The sequence below is a fragment of the Dendrobium catenatum genome, unplaced genomic scaffold, assembly GCF_001605985.2.
Source record: "Dendrobium catenatum unplaced genomic scaffold, ASM160598v2 fragScaff_scaffold_1220, whole genome shotgun sequence".
NCBI classification, from domain to species: domain Eukaryota; kingdom Viridiplantae; phylum Streptophyta; class Magnoliopsida; order Asparagales; family Orchidaceae; genus Dendrobium; species Dendrobium catenatum.
The window spans coordinates 11,317,762-11,345,637 of record NW_021319682.1 but is presented as its reverse complement, the minus strand read 5'-3'; the positions used below and the strand labels follow the sequence as shown (position 1 = coordinate 11,345,637).

General features: G+C 34.2%; 2 protein-coding genes across 2 annotated transcripts; both read left to right on the top strand.

The window, feature by feature from the left end:
• The first annotated feature begins 185 nt into the window (after positions 1-185).
• Positions 186-12,683, top strand: LOC110115150 (TSET complex member tstD). Its single transcript, XM_020848287.2, has 5 exons — positions 186-343; positions 5,315-5,428; positions 8,914-8,993; positions 10,866-10,990; positions 12,452-12,683. The coding sequence occupies exons 1-5, from the start codon at positions 291-293 to the stop codon at positions 12,521-12,523; spliced, it is 444 nt and encodes a 147-aa protein (XP_020703946.1). The 5' UTR covers positions 186-290; the 3' UTR covers positions 12,524-12,683.
• Positions 12,684-15,256: 2,573 nt separating this feature from the next.
• Positions 15,257-23,653, top strand: LOC110115158 (ruBisCO large subunit-binding protein subunit beta, chloroplastic). The gene is made up of 15 exons (XM_020848297.2): positions 15,257-15,406; positions 18,776-19,027; positions 19,107-19,232; positions 19,792-19,929; positions 20,021-20,116; positions 20,288-20,530; positions 20,612-20,846; positions 20,946-21,115; positions 21,198-21,275; positions 21,361-21,432; positions 21,524-21,628; positions 21,760-21,852; positions 21,948-22,040; positions 23,071-23,194; positions 23,280-23,653. The coding sequence occupies exons 2-15, from the start codon at positions 18,779-18,781 to the stop codon at positions 23,291-23,293; spliced, it is 1,836 nt and encodes a 611-aa protein (XP_020703956.1). The 5' UTR covers positions 15,257-15,406; positions 18,776-18,778; the 3' UTR covers positions 23,294-23,653.
• The last annotated feature ends 4,223 nt before the right edge of the window (positions 23,654-27,876 follow it).

The window sequence follows — 27,876 nt, the reverse complement described above, 5'->3', positions numbered from 1 at the left end:
TTTCAAGGCGCGACAAATATAGTAAATCACTAAATCTATTAATTATACTAAATTATAAATATCATATTGTAAGACTTGAACTCAAACTTGATTGATAATCAATATTATAATTTTATATTATTTTGAAAGAGCGCATACTTCACGAAAATACCTTATATCGTGTTTATTTTATGCAAGCGTGGAAGTATACTTAAATTTCAATATGAAAAAAATTGTGTTTTTTCGTGCTTAAAGAGGCGACCTGTTTTGCTGAACAGAAGCGATCGGTGGATCAGAGCCGGAATCCGACGATGTTGCTCGCCGTGCTTTTCGCCAATACCGATGGAAACATCCTCATCGAGCGGTACTATGAATCCCCTTTTATTTTCTTCTTCCCCCTTTCTCTGTCATAGGGCTACAGATCTTAAATGCGCTGTATTGTTTTTGGTAACTTCCGGTTTCTCTTAAATCGTTTTGTTTTTGATACGATTGATTAGATCCTACTTCACTTTACTCCATAGCTTTTTATGTAGGAGATATTCTTAATACAAAGGTTAGGGGCATGGTTCTTTTTGTTGGGTTAATCAGAGATCAAAAGAACGATTTTAGTTTTACTTGTGAAGAAATAAGAAAGAAACCGCTTTTGTTATTGCTGGGATGATAACATCCCAAGTGATTTAACCTAATTACTGAATGCTGGTTGCTGGGGATATGTTTTTGGAATCAGCTGAAGACTTTGTTGTTTTACTAAGAACTATGAGCATTGTGTAGCTGAATGGAGCCGGTGGGTTGATAAGAAATTCAATAGGCATGGAATATTACATTTTAGGGAACGTTTGTTCTGAAGGATGAAATTTTATTGATGTCTTGTGAAAGTTTTGATATTATTTTGTACCAGCTGAAGTAGCTGAGGTTATTAAAATTGTAGAGGGAGGGAGACTTAGGCTTCGTTTGGGACGACTTTCTTACTGCTTGGCAAAGCAGCTTTATAGTATAAAAATTTTATTTTTTGTGCTAGAAAATTGCTTCAAGAAGTAGTAAGAAAGCCGTCCCAAACGAAGCCTGCTTCGTTTGTGCTGGCTTTCTTACTGCTTCTTAAAGCAGTTTAATACAAAAATTAAATTTTTTTTACTAGAAAGTTATTTTAACAAGCAGTAAGAAAGCCGTCCCAAACAAAGCCTTAGCTGTTCACTGACCACTGTGTTGGCAATGTGCGGAGGTGACCACATGACGCCAGCCACATGACGCCAGCTAAATAGATGGGGAGCAGTGGTTGTTAACTGGTTTCTATTTTGGTGGTAGGGGGAGGAACAATGATTGTTATTCTTGTTTTCTACCGGAGTTAGGAGGTGGGCGCGTTTCAACTACTCGGAGGTCTGCAACATTTCCCAGACCATGATCTATGATAACTGTTGGTGGGTTGCAACCATAGTAATTTGTAGGTGTTGAAAAGGTTCTTGGGCTTGGCCATGGCTTCCTAACTTGTAGTTCCTGTTGGCGCTAGTCCTTGGTCTTCTTGGGTTTAGCTTTTTAGCCATGTGTATTTGTGAGTTCTTGACAACTATTTCCTTATGCTACTTGGGATCATCGTTCAAGAGGCATCAGATATAACCCTCTTGGATTCAACATGCCCTTTGTGGATGGCGCTTCATGCAATTTGGAAGGGTGCCAGATCTATTAATCATGAAATAGGCATCAAATTTTCTGAGCTATCAGATGCTGAAGTTTGTCATGGCTTTAAAATTTAGAGTAAGCATCTAAGAATATAAAAGATTAGTGCGTTTTAACTATTAATAAGATCTAAGACATTTTGCCATCATTTTATTTTTTATTACTTTCTGCACTATAATATATCATCCTTATTTCTAACTATTAAAAATTAAATTTTAGGATTGAAAGTGCTACTTCATATTCTCAACAATTCAAAAGTTCCTTTGGTTGTTTAAGCCTCTTGTCTGACGTATTAACAAACAAAATCTATTTAATCTGTAGACTCTGTCTTAAACTTTTTTTTTAGCTTAATGACCCTCTAGCCATTTCCCCTTGAATCTCATAGCATCATCTTTTGAGAAGTCATTAATAATTCAATGGGAAGAAAGTTGCATATGGGTCAAAGTAGTCCTAAAGGTGGTATTTTATTTGTGTTTATGCTTCTTGGACACTAAGCTAGTTCATGATTGCTGTAGATTATTTGATTTAAATATTTCTATGAGAGAGCAGTCAAAGGTCAGCATTTTCAATATTAAAATATATCATTATTTTTAAAAAACAAAGTTGAGATATGACTATAAATCAAATATCTCTTACAGCAATCCTATGTTTTATTTCCCATAGTTTTCTATTTATGTTCTTGCACTAATATGTTTGTAAAAATGTTAATATATAGCTTTATGTTTTTGACTTTTGCTCTTTACGTTGATGGATGGTTGTTATTATATATTAAAGCTTTGACATGCAGATGTGGCTTGTCATTCAATATACTAATTACATGTTGTTGTCTACAAAGCAAAGCGGTTAGAAAATAGCCCTAAAAAGGCCCTGATCCTAAAATTGATCGTTAAATCTCTTCAGATTTGAATTTAAATTTAATTTTATATTTAATTTAAATCCCTACCCAATTTCCCCAAACCTCCTGCACCAAAATAGCACATTTAATTCATATCATTCAATCCTTTTTGGTGTGAATCACAAGTAATGTATGCCTTGCTCTCTCTGCACTAGAGGAAACACGTCTGCACTTTTGAGCTCCTATCTATTTGAAAGTAAAGTAGAGGAAAAAATATACAATGAAGGTAAAAAAAGAAAGACAGAAATGCCTTCGTCCTTTAAGATAGTCGATATTTCTTTGAAGATCCTATGCCCTCCTACTTAAAGACATTGCATCAATAATAAATTTTTGTTTTACTCATAAAATTGCCACCAACACATATGTTAGTAGTACCTATAGCTGTTATAATTATTTTGACAAGATAGATATAAAATCTATCTTTGAGAAATTATAAGCTCATTATGAGAGAATGCATTGTTGCTCTCTATTGACAGAGAATCTTCACCACTCTTACTCTCTAAAGGAGAGTTCTTCTTAGTTTGTTGTATGATTCTTGATGATCTAGATAGTTAAGATTTCATTTATGCAGTTAAATTTTGATTTTATTTAAAATTGGCCTTTTATTTTTCGTTTTTCATGAAGATTATCTTGTAATTAACCTTAATGGTGGTGTCAACTTTTTAGTTATTATGCTATTTAAGTAAATAACCTTTTACCCATTGCCAAAAAATGATATGATCAGTTCAACGAAAATCTTTTGCAACCTTTGTTTTGCCTTTCTACTTTTCTTCTGCTAATGATTCATGTTATCTTTCAAAAATTTTTGAGGATTGTCAAGTATTAAATGAGGTCAGATTCACAATGAGTTTTCCCGAGTTTAAGAAGCTTCCATGTGAGTTAGCTTGTTCCACTTAAGTTCGTTCAGATTCACCCAAAATTATTTAAAGCTCAACTTAACATTAATTGAACCATTCTAGAGCCTTAATTCCTCATCTAAATGTATGCCATTCAATGTGTATATAAGTGAAAAAGCTAGATTATTAGTTGTGAGCATCTAATTTGGTTTCCCAATGATGAACTTTGGTTCAATTTCAAAAAGGTTAATGGAATTTTGACCTTCTCAAGTCTGGTCTAACTTGACCTATATAGGACTCAACCTGTCTTGATTTCAAGCTCCCTTAAATTTACTTGGATTGGATCTCATTCAATCAAGTTCATGTAAATTCGCTCGAACTCATCAAGTTTTCACTCGCTTCATATTGACTTCTTTCGGAGTTGACCAATTTTACTCGATCTTATATGACTTTACCTAGAACTCGCTAAGGCTATTCAAGTCAGGTTAACGGATCAGCATCATTCATGTTCGACACATCGATTAAATTCTTAAATCAGTTCATCAAAATGTTCAGGAACTACTCCTTGGTCAAGCCTCAACCCTTGTGATCACTACTCAGTCAGATTGCTCTCTTTGGATTGAATATTGCAAGCCTACCTTCCTAATTTTTATTTGTTCTTCTCTAAACCACTTCTTTTCCGATCAATTAGAAAGATCTAATAGGAGGCGACCCATTATTGCTAATTAGATTCTCTAGATGTTTTGGCCCTTTGACCCAACATCATTGATTGACCTCATATGCAAAAACTCGGAGATTTTGATCGAGTCAACTATCTTTCACCATTCATTCCCCTCATACGTAAACTTGATTGCCAAGAACTAGTTAGCTAAGTGTCCGCAGTCCGAGTTTGCTAGGCTGTCCTTACAAGTAATAACGTATACCGGAACGGGTATTCTTATACGAGATTTCTTGCTACCTATCGCCTATCATCATGAGAAGCGAACTAGCTAAGCTAGAGAGCGGATATCCTACTCGTTTCGGTTCCGGCCCCACGCCTGTCGCAATCGTTCCACCTTCCACCCAGTCTTTCGATTTTCGTGAACTTCTTTTTCCAGTTCTTATGGCGAGCTTGGAAAGAAATTTCTTAATAATTTAGGGCACAATGATATCCTTATTTGAGAGTGTTATCGGGCATTAGGTTGGTGATATAATTAACCATGAGAGTTTCTGTCTATGGGAAACCTTGGTGCACAAAATTAAAAATATTGCCTATAAAATTTAATCGCGCTCAACGGTCTTTTCTTAACGCTCCAAAAGAGTAAAAAGAAAGTGGACTGCACTACAAGCTCATGAGTGCCTTACAAACTCCAAATTTGGTGACTGTTTTGAGGTTTCAATATCAAAAGCACAAGGATTTGTTATTTCGATATAATTTTATTTTTTTCTTTTTTTATTTCTCATTGATTTTCACTGTTCAATTATGGACCTCACTTCAAACATCCCGAACATCTGTATGAGCACTGCATCTATTTATGAACTTTCTTTGGAGTTATATGTCCCCAAAAAAATATTCAAAAATTATGGAGTATTCCTTATTCTCATATCACTCATTCTTCAAATCAAATTGGGTTAGGTAAAAAATTGTATCTTTATTATTTTTGTGTTATGTTTGATTAAAGATCCAATCAACAGCTATTTAGGCTTTTGGATTGTCCTGTTGTGTGCCCAATCACACAATGCTATTTGAAAATAATGTTTTAAATTTAGAATCTACCCAAACAATTCTTTGTACTTTTTGGATCACATCACATTACGCATTTGTCTTTGCAGAATAGCCCAAAATTCTGAATTTTATACATTTTTTGTTTAGTTTTTAGTTTTTTTTTTTTTGGATAAAGAATTGCGCTTATTTTTATATGAATAACATAGTTTGGTTTTCATTATATTGTAGATTCCACGGAGTTCCTGCAGAGGAGAGGTTACATTGGCGATCTTTCCTTGTAAAGCTAGGAGCTGAAAATCTCAAAGGAGCTAAAAATGAGGAGCTTTTTGTTGCTTCTCATAAGTTTGCTACTATATCCTCTTAGTTAAAACTTTGGAGTTAAATGTCTTAATTAATTGATTTTATTATCATGATCAGCATTTTATGAGATCTCACACATTGATATAAGCTTTTCAAACTAATTAAGGTAATTCATAACTGATCGAGAATCTTGCTTACTATTTAAGAGAATCTCAACAAGATTTCTCCTATAGTGGAGCGTCAAATATTGCTTCTGATTTTAGTAAATTTCGCATCCATCTTGTGCTAGGCAAAATTCATCTTAGACAATCTTTGTAAGTATCGAGGCGATTGAGACTCTGAAATGTGGAAGCATCAACCTTGATCCTTTGGGTAGGGTCATGGACCTCATGGTGATTGTCAGTGGGACTATCACAATTGGCAATAGGTGCTCTAAGAGGGGTTATTCTATACTATTTATGACATTGGTGAGGATTATTATGATGAGGAATATTTTTACAAATGCAATATTTATGAGTTAGGGTAATCCTCACATATGCATGATAAGTGGGTTGTGTAGGCTAGCCTAATTTCTCAAATAACTCATTAGAGATTCTTAAAATTAGCTCTAGTGTTAGGTGGAAAATTTTATGGTGTAACAACTGATTTACTAGTGGATGCCCCATTGACATTTCTTTGTGCAATTAAGTTTTTAGGCGGCCAATATCAGGCTCTATAACTTATTGGAGCTTTAACTGATTCATTTCGAAGGACGGGACTCTCTAATCATTACCAATAGGGCTATTGCTTATCTGTTTTTTAAATTGATCATTTAATGATGCATTTTATAGGTCTCACCTAACATGTTATCTAAATGACATGCAAAAATATCTACTCAAAATAGTTATTACTAGATGTCCTTGCAAAAACAATAATTTTTTTCATTATAATAAATCAAGTTAATTTCCTTTAAGCATGATCATATAATAGCATGCAAGATAATTTTTGGTGGAGTACTCAATTTACTCACATGTAAATCTTACTAGAAATAGTAAGTTGTAGTATTTTGACTAGGCCTATTTTAAGTGGAGATCAACTGTTAAATTATTCATGTAGAATTATAAGATCTGCCACAATTATGTAATTTTTTTAACATCAATAGAGATTATACCTTATCATTAGTAGGGTTAAACATTAAAAAGCTATGATTGCCTTGCAAGCAGAGAATCTCTCTAAAGCTGTTGCTGGCTAAGACAATCTACAACAATCAGTGAGCTTTAGAGCTGTAGTGTTTTGTTTGGTGAAAATCAATGAGTACAAAGGAAAAGACAACAACCTCTCTATATGATGGCTTGATAAGTAGGCTTGAGTTTCTCTAGTGACGACTAAAGATGGACGCACTCAGCTTGTTTGGATTTGCAATATTCAATAGGGATGTAGATTGTAGAGGGCCTTTCTGTTGACGTTTGGAGTAGGCAAAGGCGGCAATTTAGGAGATCTATGAATCATGCGAATAAGGTAAATATGAACAATTATGCGAATAGTTGGTGTCATTTGACAAAGAGGATTACGATTAAAAATCTCCCACTGGAGTATATGCTTTGGACATGGAACTCGTGCATAGGACACAACCACTTCACTTTGGCGATAGCCTATCAGCAGTGGAGATTGTTGACACGATAGAATGAATATGTGAGGTTGTAGACACGAGAGAGAGAGAGAGAGAGAGAGAGAGAGAGAGAGAGAGAGAGAGAATCTCTAGCAAGTGTTATAGTTGCAAGCAACTATTGGATTTGAGTGGTCAATCACAAGCTTAGATGATTTGTGGATGTGTTAAATTTTGTGAGATTTTTGTAGGGTTAGCGGGATTAGAGTTGGATTTGGGCGTGCGGTTGTGAAGTCTTGCATGATGAGATTAATGCTATGGAAGAGGGAGGGATCATGGGATACGATATTTATATTTAGCTAGTGAATCTTAGTAAGATATGGCTTGGGAAGCAAGATTATTGAAGCCAACAAGGAAATAAAAGTTGGTTTTTGCTTTGATACCAAGGTTGATGGAGGGGGGAAAGAGAAATAAACGTGTAGACAACTTATGCTGATCCACATACACCACTTGGTTCTTGTGAGCACTCAATTGGAGTACCTACTACTAATTGAGTGTTTAAAGTTAAAAAGTTGCTGATATAAGTTGAGCATGACATAATGAAAATATTAAGAGGGGTGTGTGGCAAAACTAGAAAGTATAAACTAAGGATTGTTATTAGTTGGGTGATTGCAATGATATTTGTTGTATATAAGATAATTAGGAATATATTTAGATAATTTGTACATGTACATCTATATCTATCTTAAAGCTTCTTCCCCAGAATTAGCTAGCTTGATTTTATTGGCGCTTATTAAACCAAGCACAAGCGTGCTTGGCTCACTTCCATTCTTTTATTTAGAGCTGTCTGGATAATTTAAATAACAGAAATAGCTACTCTGCAGCAGTCCCATCATATAGTAATTGGAAAGCTGTGGATAATCATCTATGTTGTAAGCAAATGCTCATATTAATCTGGAAGATTGACAGTATAAGCAGAGCCATGTGTCCCGAAATAAATTTTGTCAAGTTCGTAAGTCCCACGCTGGTTATTGCATTTCTCTATGACTATCTGAGCTCGAATGGTTCAGGTACTATAGTATCACTGTTGCTTCTCGTTTGTTGATATTTTCAGTGTTAGAGAATAAACTAGTTGAATATATCTCGTTTTATGTATTTACCTCTGTACCATCATATATGTCTATATATATACTCTTCTGTAATCACATTTGCAAGGATCAATAATACTTTCTACTTTCTTTATTCTTGTGTCTGCCTCCCGCTCTTTCTCTCTCAGTTTCCATCTTCTTCTTCCTCTATCATGGTATCATAGAGCCATTAATGGGGGATCAAAGTTCTACTTCCTCCCTCCCTCCCCTCTCCGCCTCCTCCGACCCGGCAAATGATCACTCCGACATCAGCATTCCGGCGCCTCTGAAATTCTTGGTTTCCAATATCAAGAATCTCCTACCTCACCCGCTCTCTTTCTTCTCATTTTTCCCCTACTCTCCTGAAAAAAATACAAAAACAAAACGTTTTTTTTTTTTTACAGCAGCCAGTGCCCAGTATTGTTGCTGAACGTCCTCAATACTTTCTCTAAGATATGCACGTTATAGTTCTTAATTCCAAAAGTGCAAGTTCCGACGAAATAATCGATACGTAGTAATAATCTGATTTATTAATGTTGGGAAGAAATAGTATTGTTTCCTGATATAATTCGGAATAAATTTGAGTACGATAGGAAATATTAACCTTCTATTCATGCTCACCCATTGTCTCTTGCTCCAATTTCTTTATGCGGTTAATAGCACCATCTTAGAAAAATGAAAGCTGTTTCTCACTATTCTTCCTCTGTTGATATGCACCATCCGCAAAAATTGTTTGTACATGGCATTTCATCCGCATAAATTATTTCCTCTTGCTGATGTTTCATTTCTTTTATCTATTTTTTTTTCCTTTCCAGATCTGTATACATAGTTTACACCATGCTTGGGGATATCTGCATTTATGTAGTTGGCAAAGATGATTATGATGAGCTTGCTTGTAAGTAAATCTTAACTCAATATTGTTGGAATTTCAGGGTTCATTTGGTTGCTTGTTGATAAAAATGTGTTTTAGAAAATGAATTTTTTCTTCTCCAAGCATTTTTTAGAGATTATTTGGTTGCTTGTAGATAGAAAACCTGATTTAAAAAGGTTGAATATGCGATAGTGATGTGAAATTGAAATCATCATATTTCAGGGATTTGAAGTTGTTTTTAGTGTTTAGAATCAATGTAATACATCCAATGAAATGACAAAAATCTAGTAAATTCACCTTTTAAAAATGTATGTTTTCTAACTTTAAGCAACCTAATAGGCCCTTCTGTGAAAGTAAACTCATCATATTTCAGGGAGAAAAAGGATTCATGTAGCCGAACCAATGGGACAAAGATTTGATGTTGTTTTTGTAATTTTTCTTGTATTAAAAAATGTTTTTGATGTTACAACCTTTATATAAAAAAAATTTCATGTTTTGTCAATGTTACCTCTCATGAAAGAACTCCTTCACTCCTACCTCATCCCGTGCAAGTATACCTCTAACTATACGTCTACCACTTTTAGATCTATCGCCCACTTCTCCTTCTTTACATGTTTATACTCAAGAGCCTAGACTGTCTTCTTCTAAGACGCCTTTGATTGCCCATCCACTCCACTGCAAATTCTTTTTTTGGCTTCAAGTATAGATAGAGCAAGGGAAACATCTCTCTCAAAAGAATATGTTATATGCCTTCTCCAAGAAACTATTCTTATGTTTGATGAAGGAAACTTTGCATTCATCTTAGGATGATGGAAGCTATGAAAATCCTTCTCGATATCAATGTCTTGTTAGTAAACTCATCTATCAAAGCTCGAAGAAAAAGCACTACAAGGCTATTCTAAGAATTTTGAGATATATCAAGAGATCTTCGGGAGAAGTTCTAGTCTACCATAATTTTAATCATTTGAGGATTAAAGCTTTTAACTTTTAACATAAAATATTGGATAAAAATGATTCATATAGCCGACCCCATATAGCAGAATAAAGGCTTGATGTTGTTGTTGTCATTGTTGTTGAGCTGAATATGCTAGATCTATTGAAGATTAACAATCTCTTTTAGGTATTGTGTCTTTTGGTGAAAAAGTTGTTTGTTGGGAAAACCACTTAGTAAATAGTTGCAGCTAGATGAGTGTTACAATTAAACACTAAGTTATGAGTCTTTTCACTTGTAAAATTGTGTGAATCAAAATTTTTGTAGGAGAATTTATCTTTTCCAAACATGGACCATGATCCTTAATTATAATAATCAAGCAATTGTCTACATTACAAGCAATTTTATATCTCATAAAAGAATCAAACATATTAAAATAGATTACAACTTAATCAAAGATATGGTATTGTCAAAAAAGATCATTACTCCCCACATCAAGTGAAGAATAATTGGCTAATATATTTATCAAAATTCTTGAGTCTCTTTACTTTCCAATTTTTTATAATAATTGATGGATATGCTCTAATTTAATGAGAGCTGTTATTGTAGAAAAATAATAAGATTGGAAGGTGATATCTTTATTTAATGACATCTAAAACATTTTTATCATTTTTTTCAAAACCTACTTTCTACTTTACGGCTTTATTTGAGACATCTTTCATACTGCTTTTTAAAATAATTTTTTAGTACAAAAATTGTTGTACTAAAAAGTTATTTTAAGCTTCATTTGAGATGATTTTCTTACTGCTTTTAAAGCAGATTTTTAGTACAAATATTTTAACTTTTGTGTTAGAAAATTACTTTAAGAAGCATAAAGTAAATTGTCCCAAATCAAATGAGCCCTAAGATGTATTTCATAGAACTAATTTGTGCTAAGTTTGGCTGCATACTTTCTTACTCTACAGTGGCAGAGGTCATCTTTGCGATAACATCAAGCACCAAAGATGCATGTGGGAAACCTCCGACCGAGCGGCTCTTCCTCGACAAGTATGGGAGGATATGCCTATCGCTTGATGAAATTGTTTGGCAGGTAGAGACACACTAACATTACAACTTTCACTATCAGAGTAAAAAACATTATTATTTTACAAAGGATTTTAATCTGTCCAATCATAGTAATGAAGTGTTCAATAACAGTAAAATAATAATAATAATAATAATAATAATAATAAATGTTCAATAACAGTCATTCTATTGATTTTTATTTTCAAATTTATTGTTTAATTAAAAAAAGGGATTTACATACATATATTTGAATTTTTAGGTATTTATATATGTAGCACCTGATTTTTATAATTATTTATGTATAATTTTAATAGTTAAATTACATAAAAATATATTATTAATATTTTATTTAAAATGGAGAACATAGTTTCCTATATATTTTTTAATGTGATTTTGAAACAGGTGTTAGATATGTAAATATTTAAGAATTTTGGGGTATGTATGTAATCCTTCATTAAAAAAAAGAATAATAACTCCAATAATTCAAAATGAAATTGATGGTTGTGATGGATTTTTTTTTATCCACTTAAATGAGCAGGATTAATCAGGATATTTTTATTCAATTTTAATTTGAAAGGATTTAAGAGCTATTAACCTTGCTTTTAGATTAGGGCAATGTATGATCAAACAATTAAAAATCACACTGTATTTATCTTAAATCAACTTTAATAATTTTATATTGTATTATAATTAAATTCGAGTCAAAATATGAATCAAATATCCCAATCCAAATTTTATTCTTTCAGAATCTATCTATTGTTAGCAGATATTTCTATTGGATGGTTGAAATCGAGGAATATTTCGGATTTGTTGTGCGATAAAAAGTACCATTCAATTTTAAGGAAAAAATTTATAAGATGGTGGTGAGACCTGCAATGTTTTATGGAACAAAATGTTTGCCCTTAAAAGAGAAGCATAATATTAAGTTAAGTGTTGTTGAGCTGTGGATGCTCATGTGGATAAGTGGATTTACTCTTAGAGATATGATACAAAACGAGTATATCCGTGAAAAAGTTGGAGTAGCTCCAATGATAGATAACATTAGAGAGAGTCGCCTTAGATGGTTTGGTCATATAAAACGGTGGCCTTCCGATGACCCTGTTAGAAGAGTAGATGTATTAGATTTGATCCATATTAAAAAAGACAAATGTATAGAAATAATATTTCTTTATTAGATTTAAATGGGAATTTGACTCCCCTGAGAAATTATTCTGTGGTCATTGAACGGTCCAAAAGTGAATTAAAATGCGTCACGTCATTTTGTACGGAGCGGTACACAGCACAAAAATGGCGTGGCGCGTTCTCATTCGCCGCTGGACATCATTTGGTGACCGCACAAAATAAATTTTCCTTAATAGGTACAAAGGAAAAAAATGATTCATATAGTTGACCCTGGGATAAAAGCTTGATATTATTGTAGAATCTATCCGCCAGTCTCATATCTTTCCCATAAATTCCTCTAATGCTTTATTTCTAAATGATGAAGGGTATGCTGGAAAATACAGAGAAGGAGAGAATCAAACGGTTGATAAGGATGAAACCTCCAGCTGATGTGTGACTTGCTGGCTTCTGATTCATTTACTCAGCATTATCTATATTTCTGTAAAAGTTCACCGATGAGCATCAGCTTCTCACTCAAGCTTCACTGATTTGATCGTTCTGTGTTTATGCATAGTTGTTGATATTTCTAAAAAAAAAAAAGAGAAAATTTTTCTTGAGTTAGCAGTTTTGCACTGGAAGATGGACATTATTTTAGTTTTAATATATATATATATATATATATAAAATTTTATCCGTGGCAGGGTACTATTCTACCACTAGACCACTGGTGCTATTTGTTGAATTTATTTAATTTTCTTTTTATACAAATTAATTTCATTATATACTTCTCAACATTGACTATTTCTATTGGAGATAAAGATGTGTGTATTAAGTAAGTTTTTATTGAATTATAAATGATTTTTTTTATAAATAATATTAGATCTAATAAAAACTCTTAGAAGGCATGCCCATGGGAATGCCTTGATGGAAAGCCAATAATAAATATGATCTTCATAAGAAAAATTTCGTAATGATAAGTGTCAAACAGAGTCTCCACTTACAAGCCTGAGAAGATACTCTCATGAGGAATCATCAGTGGTTAGATAGTAATGAGCACGATCATTATTACAAATACTCCATTAAAGTAAGTGATTAATATGATCTTCACTCATTCAAATACCTCAAAAGGCATAAGCAATATAAAAAATATATATATATATTTATTTATTTATTTGATTATCTAATAATATGATATTGTTAAAAGCTCAATATTTATTTATTTATTTGATTATCTAATAATATGATAATGTTAAAAGCTCACAAAGGAGCAATTTTCTCTCTTAAGGGAAGGAACTAGAGCCCTCAAAGTAGAAAAATTATTTTGTCTAGACAGGCGTACCGAGCAGTACCGAGCGCCCAGTGATGTGGTGCTTTTTTGTCTCTGAACACGTTCGTTGTCCGAACACCATAATTTCTCCTTAAAGTATGAGATTCAGCGGAATATTTTTTTTCCATACCCCCTGAGGGATATTTATACTTGAAGAGAAGAAAAAGGCATAAAATATTTTTGTAACTTTTTTTTTTTTTGATAGTTTTTTGGTAGCTTTAGTTGTCAAATTTTAATTTAAAATATTTTATATACTTTTATCACAAATATATAAAAATAAAAATTTAAATCGAATTATGTCAATTAAAAAAATGTAAATTAAAAATTTCCTTAACACCCTTAGAGCGCGTGACACATGTCTAAAAATTTTGGGCTTGAAATCAGCTCTAAAGAGGCCTTTTTCATTATTTTGTGGGTTTTCCCGTTCATTTTTATTTGACCAAGCATGATTCTCCATGCAATAATTAAATAAAAAAAAATTACAGTTAAAGTAGGACCATTTAAACTTTGATTAACAAATTTATAATCAAACTAAACGTATTGATAAGACAAACCCAACTCCATCAAAAACATTTCAACCTTAGTCTAAATAAACCAAAATCAAGCGCTAAAATCAACTTAGATTTTCAAAAGCTTGAAAATAGGAATTGCCATCATCACAAAACCATTGTTTGGCCATCATAACAGTCTAACTATCGATGTTTAACTTCTATAGTTTATTCATCATCATTCAATCTCCATCAGCTAACTGTTGTTACACTATCACCATAACTTGATTCAACTAACATTATTGGACAGTCATCATTTTTTATTCATAATTTGTCAACCATGTCTATCATAAATTTAAGAGACCAAACAAAGTGTTCACATCTTCTCCGGTTGTGAGGAAAAATAGATGTTTATAACTTCAAATATATAGTTAATTATTTCATTTAGACTAAGCCCTTTAATTTTTTTTTTCTTTAATGAATTTTCATATAAGATTTATTATGCATTATTCTCTTGTATATATGTGCCTTTTAAGGCTTCGTTTGGAGCGGTTTTGTTACTTCTTCTTAAAGCATCTTTTTAGTACACAAATTTTTATTTTTACAAAAGTTGATTTAAGAATTAGTAAAAAAGTTGGCCCAAACAAAACCTAAAACTAAATGTAGGGTGTCAATTTCGGGTCACGGGTCGGGTTCGGGTCGAACCTGAAACGAACACGATACTATTCGGGTCAACCCAAACCCGAGTACCCGACCCATTTTTGTAAACGAGTCCGTTTTTCGGACCCGAACCCGACCCGCTTCGGGTCCGGGTCAACCTGACTTGACCCGAAGGCCCGATTCAGACAAAAAACTACTAGTTTTTCGGGTCTAAAAATGGGTCAAACTCTGCTTTTCGGGTCAAGAACATGTCAATCTCCAGTTCCCGGATCAAAAACGGATTTTCGGGTAAAAAACGAGTCATTTTCAGTTCAATTTCGAGTTGACGGGTCAACCCGAACCCGACTAAATTTTTGAAATTGGTCAAATTATTGAATCCGAATCCGACCCGTTTTGGGTTCGGGCAGGATTTTCCATTATAAACGATCAGCCTTAGATGACTCAATAAGAAAAGCACGAATCGCGAGGTTCTTCGTCGGGTCTTCTAGATTGTTCCCTTAAAGATCCGGACAAAAGCTCCATGCACCACTCGATCCCAAGAAAAGCAGAGCGATGTTTCAAATCTTTCGTTTCTACTTTAAGATTTGTTCTATGCCACCCATATAATCATATGCACAATTCTTAAAGAGATCCAACGGCATTATATTGCTAGATATAGACTCCTCAATAAACGTGAAGTGCATAATCAAACTATCATACAAATCCAACGGCTAGGATCACCCGGAGCCGTTCTCACTCTTAAAACCCTCTTTTCCTCTTACAATAAAACCTCATCCATCTCCTTCCATTTCCAATTCACCGGCGAGCTGCACCGACCTGTTCTACCAATCTTATCCTTTCCGAATCTCTCTTCTTTGCATTTTAGGTACCATTTCTTCTTCCTCTCCGATCTGTTTGGAACGGGGTTTCTTCTTTTCCCATTCTGTTTCTCGTTCGGCTGTGGTTTTTTGAGTTTTCTGATTTTATGTATGTCGGATTTGTTCATGGAGGAGGAAATCGCTGATTTTGAGTAGTGTCATGAATTTTCAGTTGAAGGAGTTGGGAAAATTGAGGCTACCGCTGCTTCTCTTCTCATTTTATTTTAGGGGGAATATTACCTCTTTTGTAGCACATTTCTTTGATGAGAACTTATTAGGGTTATTGAAATTAGATTAAAGTTTAGCTGGTCAGTCAAGAAGTGTTTTCAGCAGGGAGTTTTTCATTCATTATTATTCTAATAATTTTATGGGTCAATATCTGTTGCTCACTTGTTTGTTCTTGTCAGAGATGATGTTCTAAGCGGTATGCATTTGAATTTTGATGGATGTGCTGTGTAATTTTTGCCATTAGTTCCATTGGGTTCTGAATAATTAGTTTTTATGAGAAGTTCTATGTCCTTTGGCTCAGAAAAGGTTATATTAGGTTTTTAATATGTGGAAGCGGTATACTTCTTTATATTTTTCTTTCTTGTTTTTGTTTAGCTGTGTTAATTGCTATTTGATCACAGATGATGTTGGGCATACTCATGAAAAATAGAATATATTTTGCACGCATGAAATGTATGATATTCGTTGAACTATAAGTTGCAATTGTATTTGATGAAACATTTGTAGACTAGGAATTGAAATGAAGTAAATTTAAATAAGTTGAGATATGCTAGCTTGAGAAGTTGGTATTGTATTTCTTTTCTTAGAGCAAACTGTGTCTCTTTGGTTTATGATTTGCCTCTGCTGATATTCAATTCTTGTTTCTACAGCTTGTTCTGCACTTCTAGTACACATTGTTTAGGTGTAATTTATATATAGCCCATACAACTTTGAAAAAAAAAGAAGTAAAAAACATTAATTTAAGAAAACACTTGCATAAATTTAGAGATCAAGAATGAAAATATGTGCATTTAGTTTTTCCATGAAGAATTGAGATTGTAACTAAATTTAGTATCAATTTCATTAGATCAAAGATAGTTATGGAATAAGTTCCTTGAATCAGGGGCGGAACCCAATGGGTTCCAGGGGGGGAAATTGCCCCCCCTCAATTTTTTTTTATAAATTTTTTTATATGGTTTTTTAGGTAATTTACCCCTTTTTATTCATTTTTTAGTCTTTATTACAAGGGTTTTCAGGCAATTGCCCCCCCCTAAATATTTTAAAATACTATGGTCTTTAGGTAATTGCCCCCAACAGGTCGAACCCCGCCAGGGGACACTGCCCCCTTGGACCCCCGACATATATGTCTTATAAGTTTGCCCCCCCTGAAAATTAGGGCTGGTTCCGCCCCTGCCTTGAATCAATTTTTTTTTAATCTATCCTCAGAAGTTATACACTGTGAATTGGATTTCTGTGTGGGATAACACTTTTAGACACATTTGCTTGATCTTGATTCCCATGAGAGTTTTAGGTATTTAGCCCAAAATTGTGGCCTAATATTAGCTCTCACTTCGGTGAATATACTCAAATGGTTTAAATGACAATGTGAACCATGTGGAAATTACCATCTTGGAGTTATTAAGAGCTAAACTTAATCATCACACTATATAGAACGTATTACCAGGCTGGAGTTAATCTCTTTTTACATCGCTACCCAATGACTTCTCCAATCAAATTTTTTTCTACCTTATGATAAAAAAGACCATTAAGATAGAGATCCATTATTGGTAGTTTTCATGTTGGTGGTTAAAACCCACGCCCTTAGTGATAATCATTAAGGTCTTCAATGGATTTCTTTTATTTTGTATCCAATCTTTCTTTGTGTCTGTTCAAAGAACTCATAATCTATGTTAGAATATCATAATTACTATTGTCTACATGCTATTTCAGATAGCTAAAATACCCACACATTTAAATAGTTTTCTCAAACTATTAAAAATGATAAGGAGTACGTTGATACTGAATAGCTTTTTCAAGTTAAAATTACCATAATTTGTTAATTATCTTCTAGCAAAGCTAGCAAGTGTTTCTACATATGTGTGCAAATTAACCTTTTAACAGGCATGCAATAAACAATCCTGTGCTAACCAAAGGTCTTCCCAATAATTATTTTAAAATTCATAGATTTCTAAACTATGTTCTTCATTGATTCAATCAATGATTCATGCTTCAGTCTAATTATAGTCACACAACAACAACAACAACAACATCAAGCCTTTATCCCACTACGTGGGGTCGGCTACATGAATCCTTTTTCTCCAATGTGTCCTATTAAAAGTCAAATTCTCGTTTAAATCTAATAAATAAAGGTCATTCCTAATATTTTCTAACCAAGTCTTTTTAGGTCTACCCCTACCTTTCTTAACATAAGTCAAATCTAATACCTCTACTCTCCTAACCGGGTCATCGCAAGGCCGCCGTTTTATGTGACCAAACCATCTAAGGCGACTTTCTCTAATCTTATCTTCTACTGGAGCTACTCCAACCTTTTCACGTATGTGACCAAACCATCTAATTATAGTCACATGGTCATAAAATAAAATATAGACTTGATAAGTTGGAAATATATGCTCATTAATGCACAATGAACAACATTAATATTGCGATCTTTTGAAGCAATAATTTTGGAAGATTTTATTCCATTTTGGAATAATATTGCGATCTTTTGAGCAATTGATAATTTTTCTAGAAAATTATCCAATATATATTATTTAATTTAAGGTGGGCAATTGGCCAATAAAAAATGTAAACTCATATTGGGAGCTAGAGAGTTCCTTCAGTTTTTGTCTGTCAGCTCTTGAACTTGAGATTAATACTGCAGCAATAAAAAATATATCAGTTATGCCAAGATCCTTTGATTGGTTAAGTAATTGACTTGTAAGCAAGCAAATCAAATAATGAAAAGTCCAGAAATGAACTCTGTTATTCTGATACCCAAGCTTGAAAAGGCGAGATTGCATCTTCTTGCCTTATAGCAAAGAGCATACTTTTCATTGGGGATTAACCACTGCAATTTCTGTGGCTTCTCCCTTGCTTTTATCATAGCTGGATCAGTTGAAAGTTATGTAGTTGAAGTCAAAAATAAAAACCCGAGCACATAATCTTATTATTTTTTAGATTTGTATATTTGTCTGGGATAGATCACTATTTCTTGCGTAATGCACTTGTTGAATGGCATCGTTTATAGATTTTTAGGCTCTACACATGAGCTTCTAGGAATCATATGGATTTACTTTGACAGTGATTACAATGTATGCTGTTTATCATTTGAATAATATTAGAGTTTGTGTTATGAGAAATGATCTCATGTTTTGTAATTCATTTCACAGGCGATGGCAGCCACTTTCAATACAGTGTCGACATTTGGCTCTTTGGCTGCCAGTGGCCTTGCGGCAGACAATAAATTCGTATCCTCTTCTGGGAAGTTATCCCAATTCTCTTCTTTAGCTTCTATTTCTTCCCATCCTCTCAGTGGCAGAAGGAAGAAGCTGAATTTGCAGAAGAGATGTAACACTGACATCAGTGCTATGGCTAAGGAGTTATATTTCAACAAGGATGGGTCAGCTATTAAGAAGTTACAAGTAATCTTTTCATTCTCTTGTTAGGATTCTGATTATGTAGCAGTCAGTTATGATATCATTCAGTTTTCCGTTGATGCAGACTGGTGTCAACAAGCTTGCGGATCTTGTTGGAGTTACTCTTGGCCCAAAGGGTAGGAATGTTGTTCTGGAGAGCAAGTATGGATCGCCTAAGATTGTAAATGATGGTGTTACAGTGGCAAAGGAGGTATTTTGGCATCGATTTTCTGTGGGAAATTATGTTTAGAGGGTTTATTAGTTTGCATATTTTTGCTTGGTAATTGAATTAAATAGAACATATTTTGTTCAATTGATAGCTTATTAAACTTCCATGTATTTAGAGAGTTTTTATCCTTTGCAATTGTTAGCTCATTTTCATGCTTACATAAGTGATGTAAAAGCACATACAAACAGCTGCACACCTGCAAGCACACAGGCATTAGACCAAAGTGTTTGCAGAAAGTCTATATCTATAATTCTTTTATGTTTATCAGTGATCCACTTTATTTTTTTTGATGTAGCTGCTTCTGGAAGACTGTGACTTATATTTTAGTTTGAATATGCTTGTATGGTTTTTGCACTAACTGATTTAGAGATGCTCCTTGTTGTTATAACTTTTCCATTGTATATAATCTTTAAAGGATTGAATTTATCTTAACTTATTTTCCAGTTGATCGCAAGCTAATATAGTTTACTTGCAGGCCCCATTTGGTAATCTTTTATCTATGTATGCTAAAATAGGCATCCTGCTTATTTAATGATATTAGGTTGAGTTGGAAGACCCGGTTGAAAACATTGGTGCTAAGCTGGTCAGGCAAGCTGCTTCTAAAACTAATGACCTTGCTGGTGATGGTACCACAACTTCTGTAGTCCTGGCTCAAGGTTTAATTGCTGAAGGCGTTAAGGTCTGGAAACTAATTATTTGTCTCCTCTCTTCATTAGTTTTGCTATATTGATGCAACTAATATACTTCCATTTGGACCATTATTACATCAGGTGGTTGCAGCAGGTGCCAATCCTGTTCAAATCACTAGAGGAATAGAAAAAACTTCAAAAGCTCTAGTATCTGAACTCAAACTAATCTCCAAAGAGGTATTTTCATAGGTTTGAAACATGTGTTAAAATTATTGTACTAATGTTCTAATTCAGCTAACTTTTCTTGATATGCAAGACAATTATAATTTAAGGTTACATTATAAAATCTTTTATAAGTAATACAGAATGGTAACAAATTAAAGATTATTCTATTATATCCTGTTGTAGGTTGAAGACAGTGAACTTGCTGATGTTGCTGCAGTGAGTGCTGGAAACAACTATGAAATTGGAAACATGATAGCTGAGGCTATGAGCAAAGTGGGAAGGAAGGGTGTGGTGACACTTGAAGAGGGCAAAAGTGCAGAGAATAGCCTCTATGTTGTGGAAGGAATGCAATTTGATCGTGGCTATATCTCTCCTTATTTTGTAACGGACAGTGAGAAGATGTCTGTTGAATATGAGAATTGCAAGGTTGTTATTTCATGAAGACTATAGTACTATCTTTTCAGTTATAATCCTACAGGACCTTAACGTAAACTCTGGCCTTTCCAGCTGCTTCTTGTTGACAAGAAAGTTACAAATGCAAGAGATTTGATCAATGTCCTCGAGGATGCAATTAGAGGGGGATATCCTATCGTTATAATTGCAGAAGATATTGAACAGGAAGCTCTGGCAACTCTCGTTGTAAACAAGCTAAGAGGTGCTTTGAAGATTGCTGCTCTAAAAGCTCCTGGATTTGGAGAGCGCAAAAGTCAATACCTTGATGACATTGCAATCCTTACTGGAGGTTACCTGAATTATTATACTTATATTTTTCTGTTTTCTTCCAGCCGCATTACTCCATCGTAGTTCTTACGTGAATCCTAAATGTTCATTTTTCTTGCAGCAACTGTCATAAGAGATGAGGTTGGCCTTACACTGGATAAAGCTGAAAAAGAGGTGTTGGGTACTGCTGCAAAGGTTGTGCTAACCAAAGATTCAACGACCATAGTAGGTGATGGGAGCACACAGGAAGCAGTAAATAAGCGAGTTTCACAAATTAGAAACTTGATTGAGGTTCATCTCCTCCCTGTCTTATCTTTTCATTTAATGTTCTTATTCTTACTTGAGGCATAAGAAATTTCTGTCAAATTTCCAGGTAGCTGAACAGGATTATGAGAAAGAGAAACTGAACGAGAGGATTGCCAAACTTTCTGGTGGTGTTGCGGTCATTCAGGTAACCAAAACTTCCTACTGTTGTCTTTTCATTTTAACTTTTTTTTTTCTTTTTTCCATTACTAAAATCTTTGCATGTTTGAAAGGTTGGAGCACAAACAGAGACGGAGCTCAAAGAGAAGAAGTTGAGAGTTGAAGATGCCCTGAATGCGACTAAGGTAGTTGGCTAAATTTTGAACTACGTTTCTGGGTTGCTTGCAAAAGCTTTGAATTTATCAAACTAATTATAGATTCTGCATCCATATGCAGGCTGCAGTTGAGGAAGGTATTGTTGTTGGTGGTGGCTGTACCCTCCTGAGGCTAGCTTCAAAGGTTGACGCAATTAAGGAAACTCTTGAAAATGAAGAGCAGAAGGTCAGTTGGCTTACTAGCTTCACATGCTGTTATTGAAAAAAAAAATTATCAGTTACGGAAGCAAATGTTTATAACATGTTATTATATTCATCCCATGACAAATAACTAACCTCAAAGCTGCATTGGATTAGGTTGGAGCAGATATTGTTAAGAGAGCCCTGAGCTATCCTATTAAATTGATTGCAAAAAATGCTGGTGTGAATGGAAGTGTTGTGGTTGAGAAAGTATGGACTTCCCGAAATTGGTTTGATATGGTCTTGAGAATGATTATGTGCTTCTGTGCAAGTTTCAATGATTTTCTGGTGTTCTTTTGGTTCAGGTGCTTTCTAACGACAATCCCAAGTATGGCTACAATGCTGCTACCGGAAAGTATGAGGATTTGATGGCTGCAGGAATTATTGATCCCACTAAGGTTCGTTCTTTTTTATTTTTTATTCTTAGCTTGCATCGAATCTTCCTTCTTACAAGATAAATGGTGGTTAATATTCTAATTTTGAACTTGGTTTTTATTGGTTTCTGCAACTAGTACTGTTCAGGAGCTTTTCCTAATTTTTTACCGCATTGGATCGATTATTTGGGCTCTGTGGTTTTGGGATTTATTGTTTCCGTGTATGAATTAAGGGACTGTTTAGTTGGAAGTATCAGAAAGTTATTGTATTCAGTTTTCATGCATTTAAACTTTTTTGGAAGCAAGAAGCACAAATAAAATTTTGAAGTATTAGGAATATCCTGAAGGTGTCAAAGCTTATTTTTCCCATGCTTAGCTCCGCCTCCGTTTGTTCTGATTCTGTCTTACACCGCCTCCACCATGCAGCAGCATATTTTGATCGGTTTGTTGGGAGCTTTGTCTAACAATTAAGAATTTTTTTTGCTTGAAGCTTGTATATGCAATGTATTGATAGTCCTAAGGGAAATACGTGAGTTTGCAAGCAAACCTAACAGTAGAGAAAATTGCTTATATCAGAGAGAAATCAGCATTACAATGCAGAATTTTCAGGAAATTGTATAGAAGAATACAATCAAACTTCTTCTATTCAATCCACTTACAAGGAAAATAATAAACGATATAATTTTCTTCAATTCGAGAGGAAACATCTTTCCAAATCTTTAGCCAAGCCTAGGGCCTAAACCCCCATAAATCTCAAATTTGATTCAAACTCCAGATGAAATACAAAATCCTTTAACAGCCCCTCATTCAAATATTTCTTTTCAAATCAATTATTAATCAAGATGTGGGCCTCATAGTAGCAGCAGACCCCTTCCCTCTCCCTTCCTTGGGCCGGCGGTTGTAGTATAAAACCGGTCCACTAGGGACCGGTTCAGTAGGGACAGCTGGCCCCTCTTGGGCCGGCTGGCCTAACATGTATTTGTGAGTTTGCCTACTCAAAAAGTACCCCCCACCATGAAAAAAGAACACTGCCTTATGCTTCTCTTCTGATTAGGTTGTGAGGTGCTGCTTGGAACATGCATCATCCGTCGCAAAGACATTCCTGACCTCCGACGTGGTGGTGGTCGACATCAAGGAGCCCGAGCCAGCTCCGGCCGGCAACCCAATGGACAATTCAGGTTTGTTCCCTTTCAATCTCTACAATGATCTATCTATTATCCACAGTAATCTCAATATATTCTAAACTCTAATGTTCATTACCAGGTTATGGCTACTAAATGAGATAAGAAATGGAGATTTCAGAGTTGGAATGATGATCTGAATCTCATTTCATTCGGCGTCATGGTATTATTATTCTTCTTAGTTTTTGTTAGTTTAGATTAAGTCTTATTAGTTGAAAAAATATATGAAGAGATCGAGTCTGGTTGAAATAGCTCTTGAAAAAGTTCACCGCAGCTGCAACATGTTCTTGGCTTCTACAGCTATTGGTATCATATTTTAGCTAGCCCTGTAATTCTATATGGATTATAAGATTATTGATGTTGAAATGAGTAGTGGAGGTGTTGTGAACATATAATTTGTATTTTGATGAATTTTTATTTTATTGGATGTAAACTTTGGCTTCATATTTGGAACAATTTTATTACTATTTTTTAGTATATATATATATATTTTTTAATTTTAAAAATTTTATATTAAAAAACTGCTAAGTAGAAAAGTTAGAATTATGTTATGGCTGTTGTTAAATATTATAACTGTTTTAATTGAATGTAAAGATTTCTCATTAAATTTTATCATTTGTTATGTTTACTTTATAATTTATTGTTATGTTTATATTCTGATATACTATTATGTCTAATAAGTTTGAACTTTATGTGAAAATTGAAAAGATATTATTTGAACATTTAATTTAAATATTTTATCCAAATTTTTAATAATTTTTATTGAATTTATTGAAGCATCATTAAAACTTTATTCGAACATTATTTTAATTTTTTTTTAAATAAGAGTAGATGACAGTGATTTGGAGAATGTCCGATTATAAATAAAATTTGGTTATTGAAAAATATTTCATGATTATTTCATAAGTTTTACGCTGGTTTTGACTTTATTTTTTTTTTCATTTGGGAGTTGAGACCTGACAACGATCGTGTAGAGACAAAGGCTTGATGTTTTTGTTTTTGTTGTTGAAAAATATCTTATGGTGATGAAAGGGGGGAGGATTTTGATTTGAAGAAAAAATTTTAGCATATTCCTCAAGAAATAAAATAACGTATGATTTCAAGTATCACAGGGCATATTAAACAAAACTTCTTATGTAAATCACTCTTAAATAAATAGTAAATTCTAAATTCGGCTTAGTTTATTTGATAAAAAAAATCATAAAGATATTATTAAGATCTAAGATCGAATCTCGTCCGCACAAAAAACTATATTTCAACATTAACATTTTTTATTAGTAATAATAATAATAATAATGCCTTCTTTATAAGAGGGTATTCATTCATGTGCACTTCAAACGACGAGAGTTCATATAAATTTGAGTGAGAGAAAAAAATTGCGATGACTTGATTGGCTTGTTTTATATTAGAGTATTTAAATAAAGTTTATATGTTTTATTTTCTTTATTTTTGTTTAGTACTTGGGGGCCAATTCCTTCTAAATGGCACGCCTTTATTCGACAGTAGGGAGCCTGTGGGGATTCTATTTTTTTTAGTCATTAAATTAAATTTAATTTATATATGAACCCAAAATCTTTAAATTAGTCAAAGCCCCGACTAGAGGTGCAACCGAGTCAAACCGGCTCGCGAGCTAATTTGAGCTCGGCTAGGCAATAGGCTCAATGAGTCAAGTTATTGAGCTCGCGAGTAGAGCTCGAATAGGATTTTGATCTCGAGCTCAAAACTGGCCACTGCTCGGCTTGCGAGCTTGTCGAGTAGCTCGCGAATGAAATCGTTAATGAAAAAATACAATCGCGCGGGAAATTGAAATGGCCAGCGAGAAAACGGAATCATGCGAATGCTAGCGAGCGAAAACCTGGCACGACGGGCGGACGCAAGCTGGTGACAAGTCGTCACGATGCGGAGAAGCTATCTTGGCGATGACGCAGCAGAAGCTGGCGTCTCTGGTTGAAGAGAAGCTAGCGACGACGAGAAGCTGGCGGCGACAAATGGATGCTTGCGACGTGAGAACCTGACTACGACAGACGCACTGAGCTCGAATTGTTGCTCGAGCAGCTCGACGACCTTATTATAATTTTTTTTTCCTCTGTTGAGTTGAGCTCGAGCTCGACTTGAGTTCGAGCTCAGTATTTGACAGCAGAGCTCGGCTCGAATACCCCTTCACTCAAACTCGACTCAACTCATTTGCACCCCAAGTCCCTACAAACCAAGGTGGCGATTAAGTTGAGAACTATTTTAAGCAGTTCAGCCCATGGTGCTAAAATACCACCCTCTGATACAGGGCTGCAAACGAACTGAGCAGAGCTGAGTATGTAAGTGTTCATGTTTGTGTTTGTTTATTATTAGCTTGTTCAAGTTCGGTTCTTGTTTGATTCAAGCTTTATTATTTGTGTTCATGTTTGATTCGTTTAAATTAATGGTGTTCATGTTTGGTTCATGTTTGGTTTGTGTTCGGTTCGTTTAGTGCTTATCAAGCTTTAAACAAACAAGCCTTAACGAGCTCTGTTCGTGAACATATTTAACGAATTTTTTTAAACATCAAACAAGCATGCTCATGAACAAATCTAACGAGTATTCTTGAGCTATAAAATGAGCAAGATCTAATGATGTAATATAATAAATTAGCAATGGTAAAGAAATTAAAACTACAAGATATATTATAACATTTAATTAATTTAAATTTTATTAATTAAAATAATTATATCATTATGTTATAATATATATATATATATATATATATATATACGAAGGGATCCTGCCGACAACGAAGCCCTGTGATTCACGAAGCCAGATGACCGGTTCCCGTTCCTCTCTTGTGCGAGCGGCGAATCACCGAAAATTCGAAGCAGAAAGCAGGCTCCCACCGTCCCACGCGATGGCGATGACGAGAATCACCGAAGAGGCGATGCTTCCTGAATCCTGGCGTGAGGCGTCGTGTTTTGTTTGTGGAATACGACGGGTTAGGGCAAAGGGGGGACAAAATAACAATTTTATGAGTCAAATTACTAAAATGCCCCTCTCTAATAAATTTTTTTTTTTTAAGGGGGGGCAATTGCCCCCCCCTAACGGGTGAACAGTTCCGCCCCTGGAGTAGATCATCGAACGTTTGGTTCGCTTGCAGCCCTACTCTGATAGGATGAAATCCGTTTGTCCCACCTACGCCATCTTGTCTTCATCAACCTCATCAGAAGTTGAGAGGCTTCGCCAAGTAAGGCAAGAGCCGGGCTTGGAAATAATTTTCTTTTTCTTAATTTACACAGAAATAAATTTCTATATAGAAATTAATCCAAAAACCTTCCATTCCTCTCCTCTCCTAAACCCTAAACAACATAAATTCAAATAATCAACTAGCCGTTAGGCTCTCCATTCAAGCAATCCTCTCCCTATATATCAGTCTTATCATTCTCCAAAGGGAAGAAATCCAGAGAAAATCTTCTTCTTCCCCGAATCAGATTTCTGTAATATCCTCTTAAGATTTTGAAATATCCGAAGTCGAATTCAAAGATAATTATGTCGGGTGGCTCATTCTCCTCTACAAATACGTACTTCAAATCCAGTATTAGCATTAATGGCGGAAGGAGATGCGCTGCTTGCAAGTTCTTGAGAAGAAGATGCTCAGAAGATTGTATTTTGGCTCCCTATTTCCACCATTCTCAACCTGATAGGTTTGCTTTTGTTCATAAGATCTTTGGGGCCAGTAATGTCGCCAGAATGCTCCAGGTAATCTTGCTTCTACTGTCTTATTCAAAATAATATTCTCATCAAAAGTATTGAATATTAGGCTTCGTTTGATGAGAAATTATTATATGCGGTTACCGGACTATCCGGAGGCGAATCATGATACGCCATGACACCCGGTACACATTAGTACACAATATCGATACACAACAAAAAAGTGACATGGCGTCTCCTGATTCGCCTTCGGATAGCGTCTAGTGACTGCACGTAATAATTTCACTCATTGAAATTTCTTACTATTGCTTACCTTTTAATACTATTTTTTTTTAATTATAATTTTTATACTAAAAAATTATTTTAAAAAACAATAACAAAGCCGTTCAAATGAAAAACTTCAAATAAATATTTTAATTACTTGTAAATATTATTTCTTCAAATAAAGATTTTAGTTTTTATTCAATATATAAAAATAAATATTCCTAATTATTTTATTATTTTTAAAAAGTTGGCCATTGGAATATTAGAAAAATCAGCCATAATTTTAAAAAATGGATATCAATTAAAAGTTTTTAACAAATAATAATTTTAATCATGTTTTGGTAGGAAATTTTTGATGAAAAGTTGATAATGATTTATGCAATTTTTTTAAATATTATTATTCTGATTTTTATTTGAAATATTTAGCTAAGGTCGATATTAGTACCTTATATTGATGGATTATATATTAAAATAGCTCTATATATTAAATTCAAATAACTCTTTTCAGGGAAAATAAATCAGCAGTTCTCATATATAAATCCATTTTAGTGTTACTTATCTATTTCAACTTAGTGCAGCAACTTCCGGCCCATGAACGGGCCCAGGCAGCAGATGCAATCGCCACGGAAGCCCATTGGCGCGTCCAGAACCCAATCTACGGCTGCACGGAAATAATTGCCCGTTTGCAGAATCAAATTACAACGGCCCAGAATGAATTAGCAGTCATTCAAGCACGTATTACA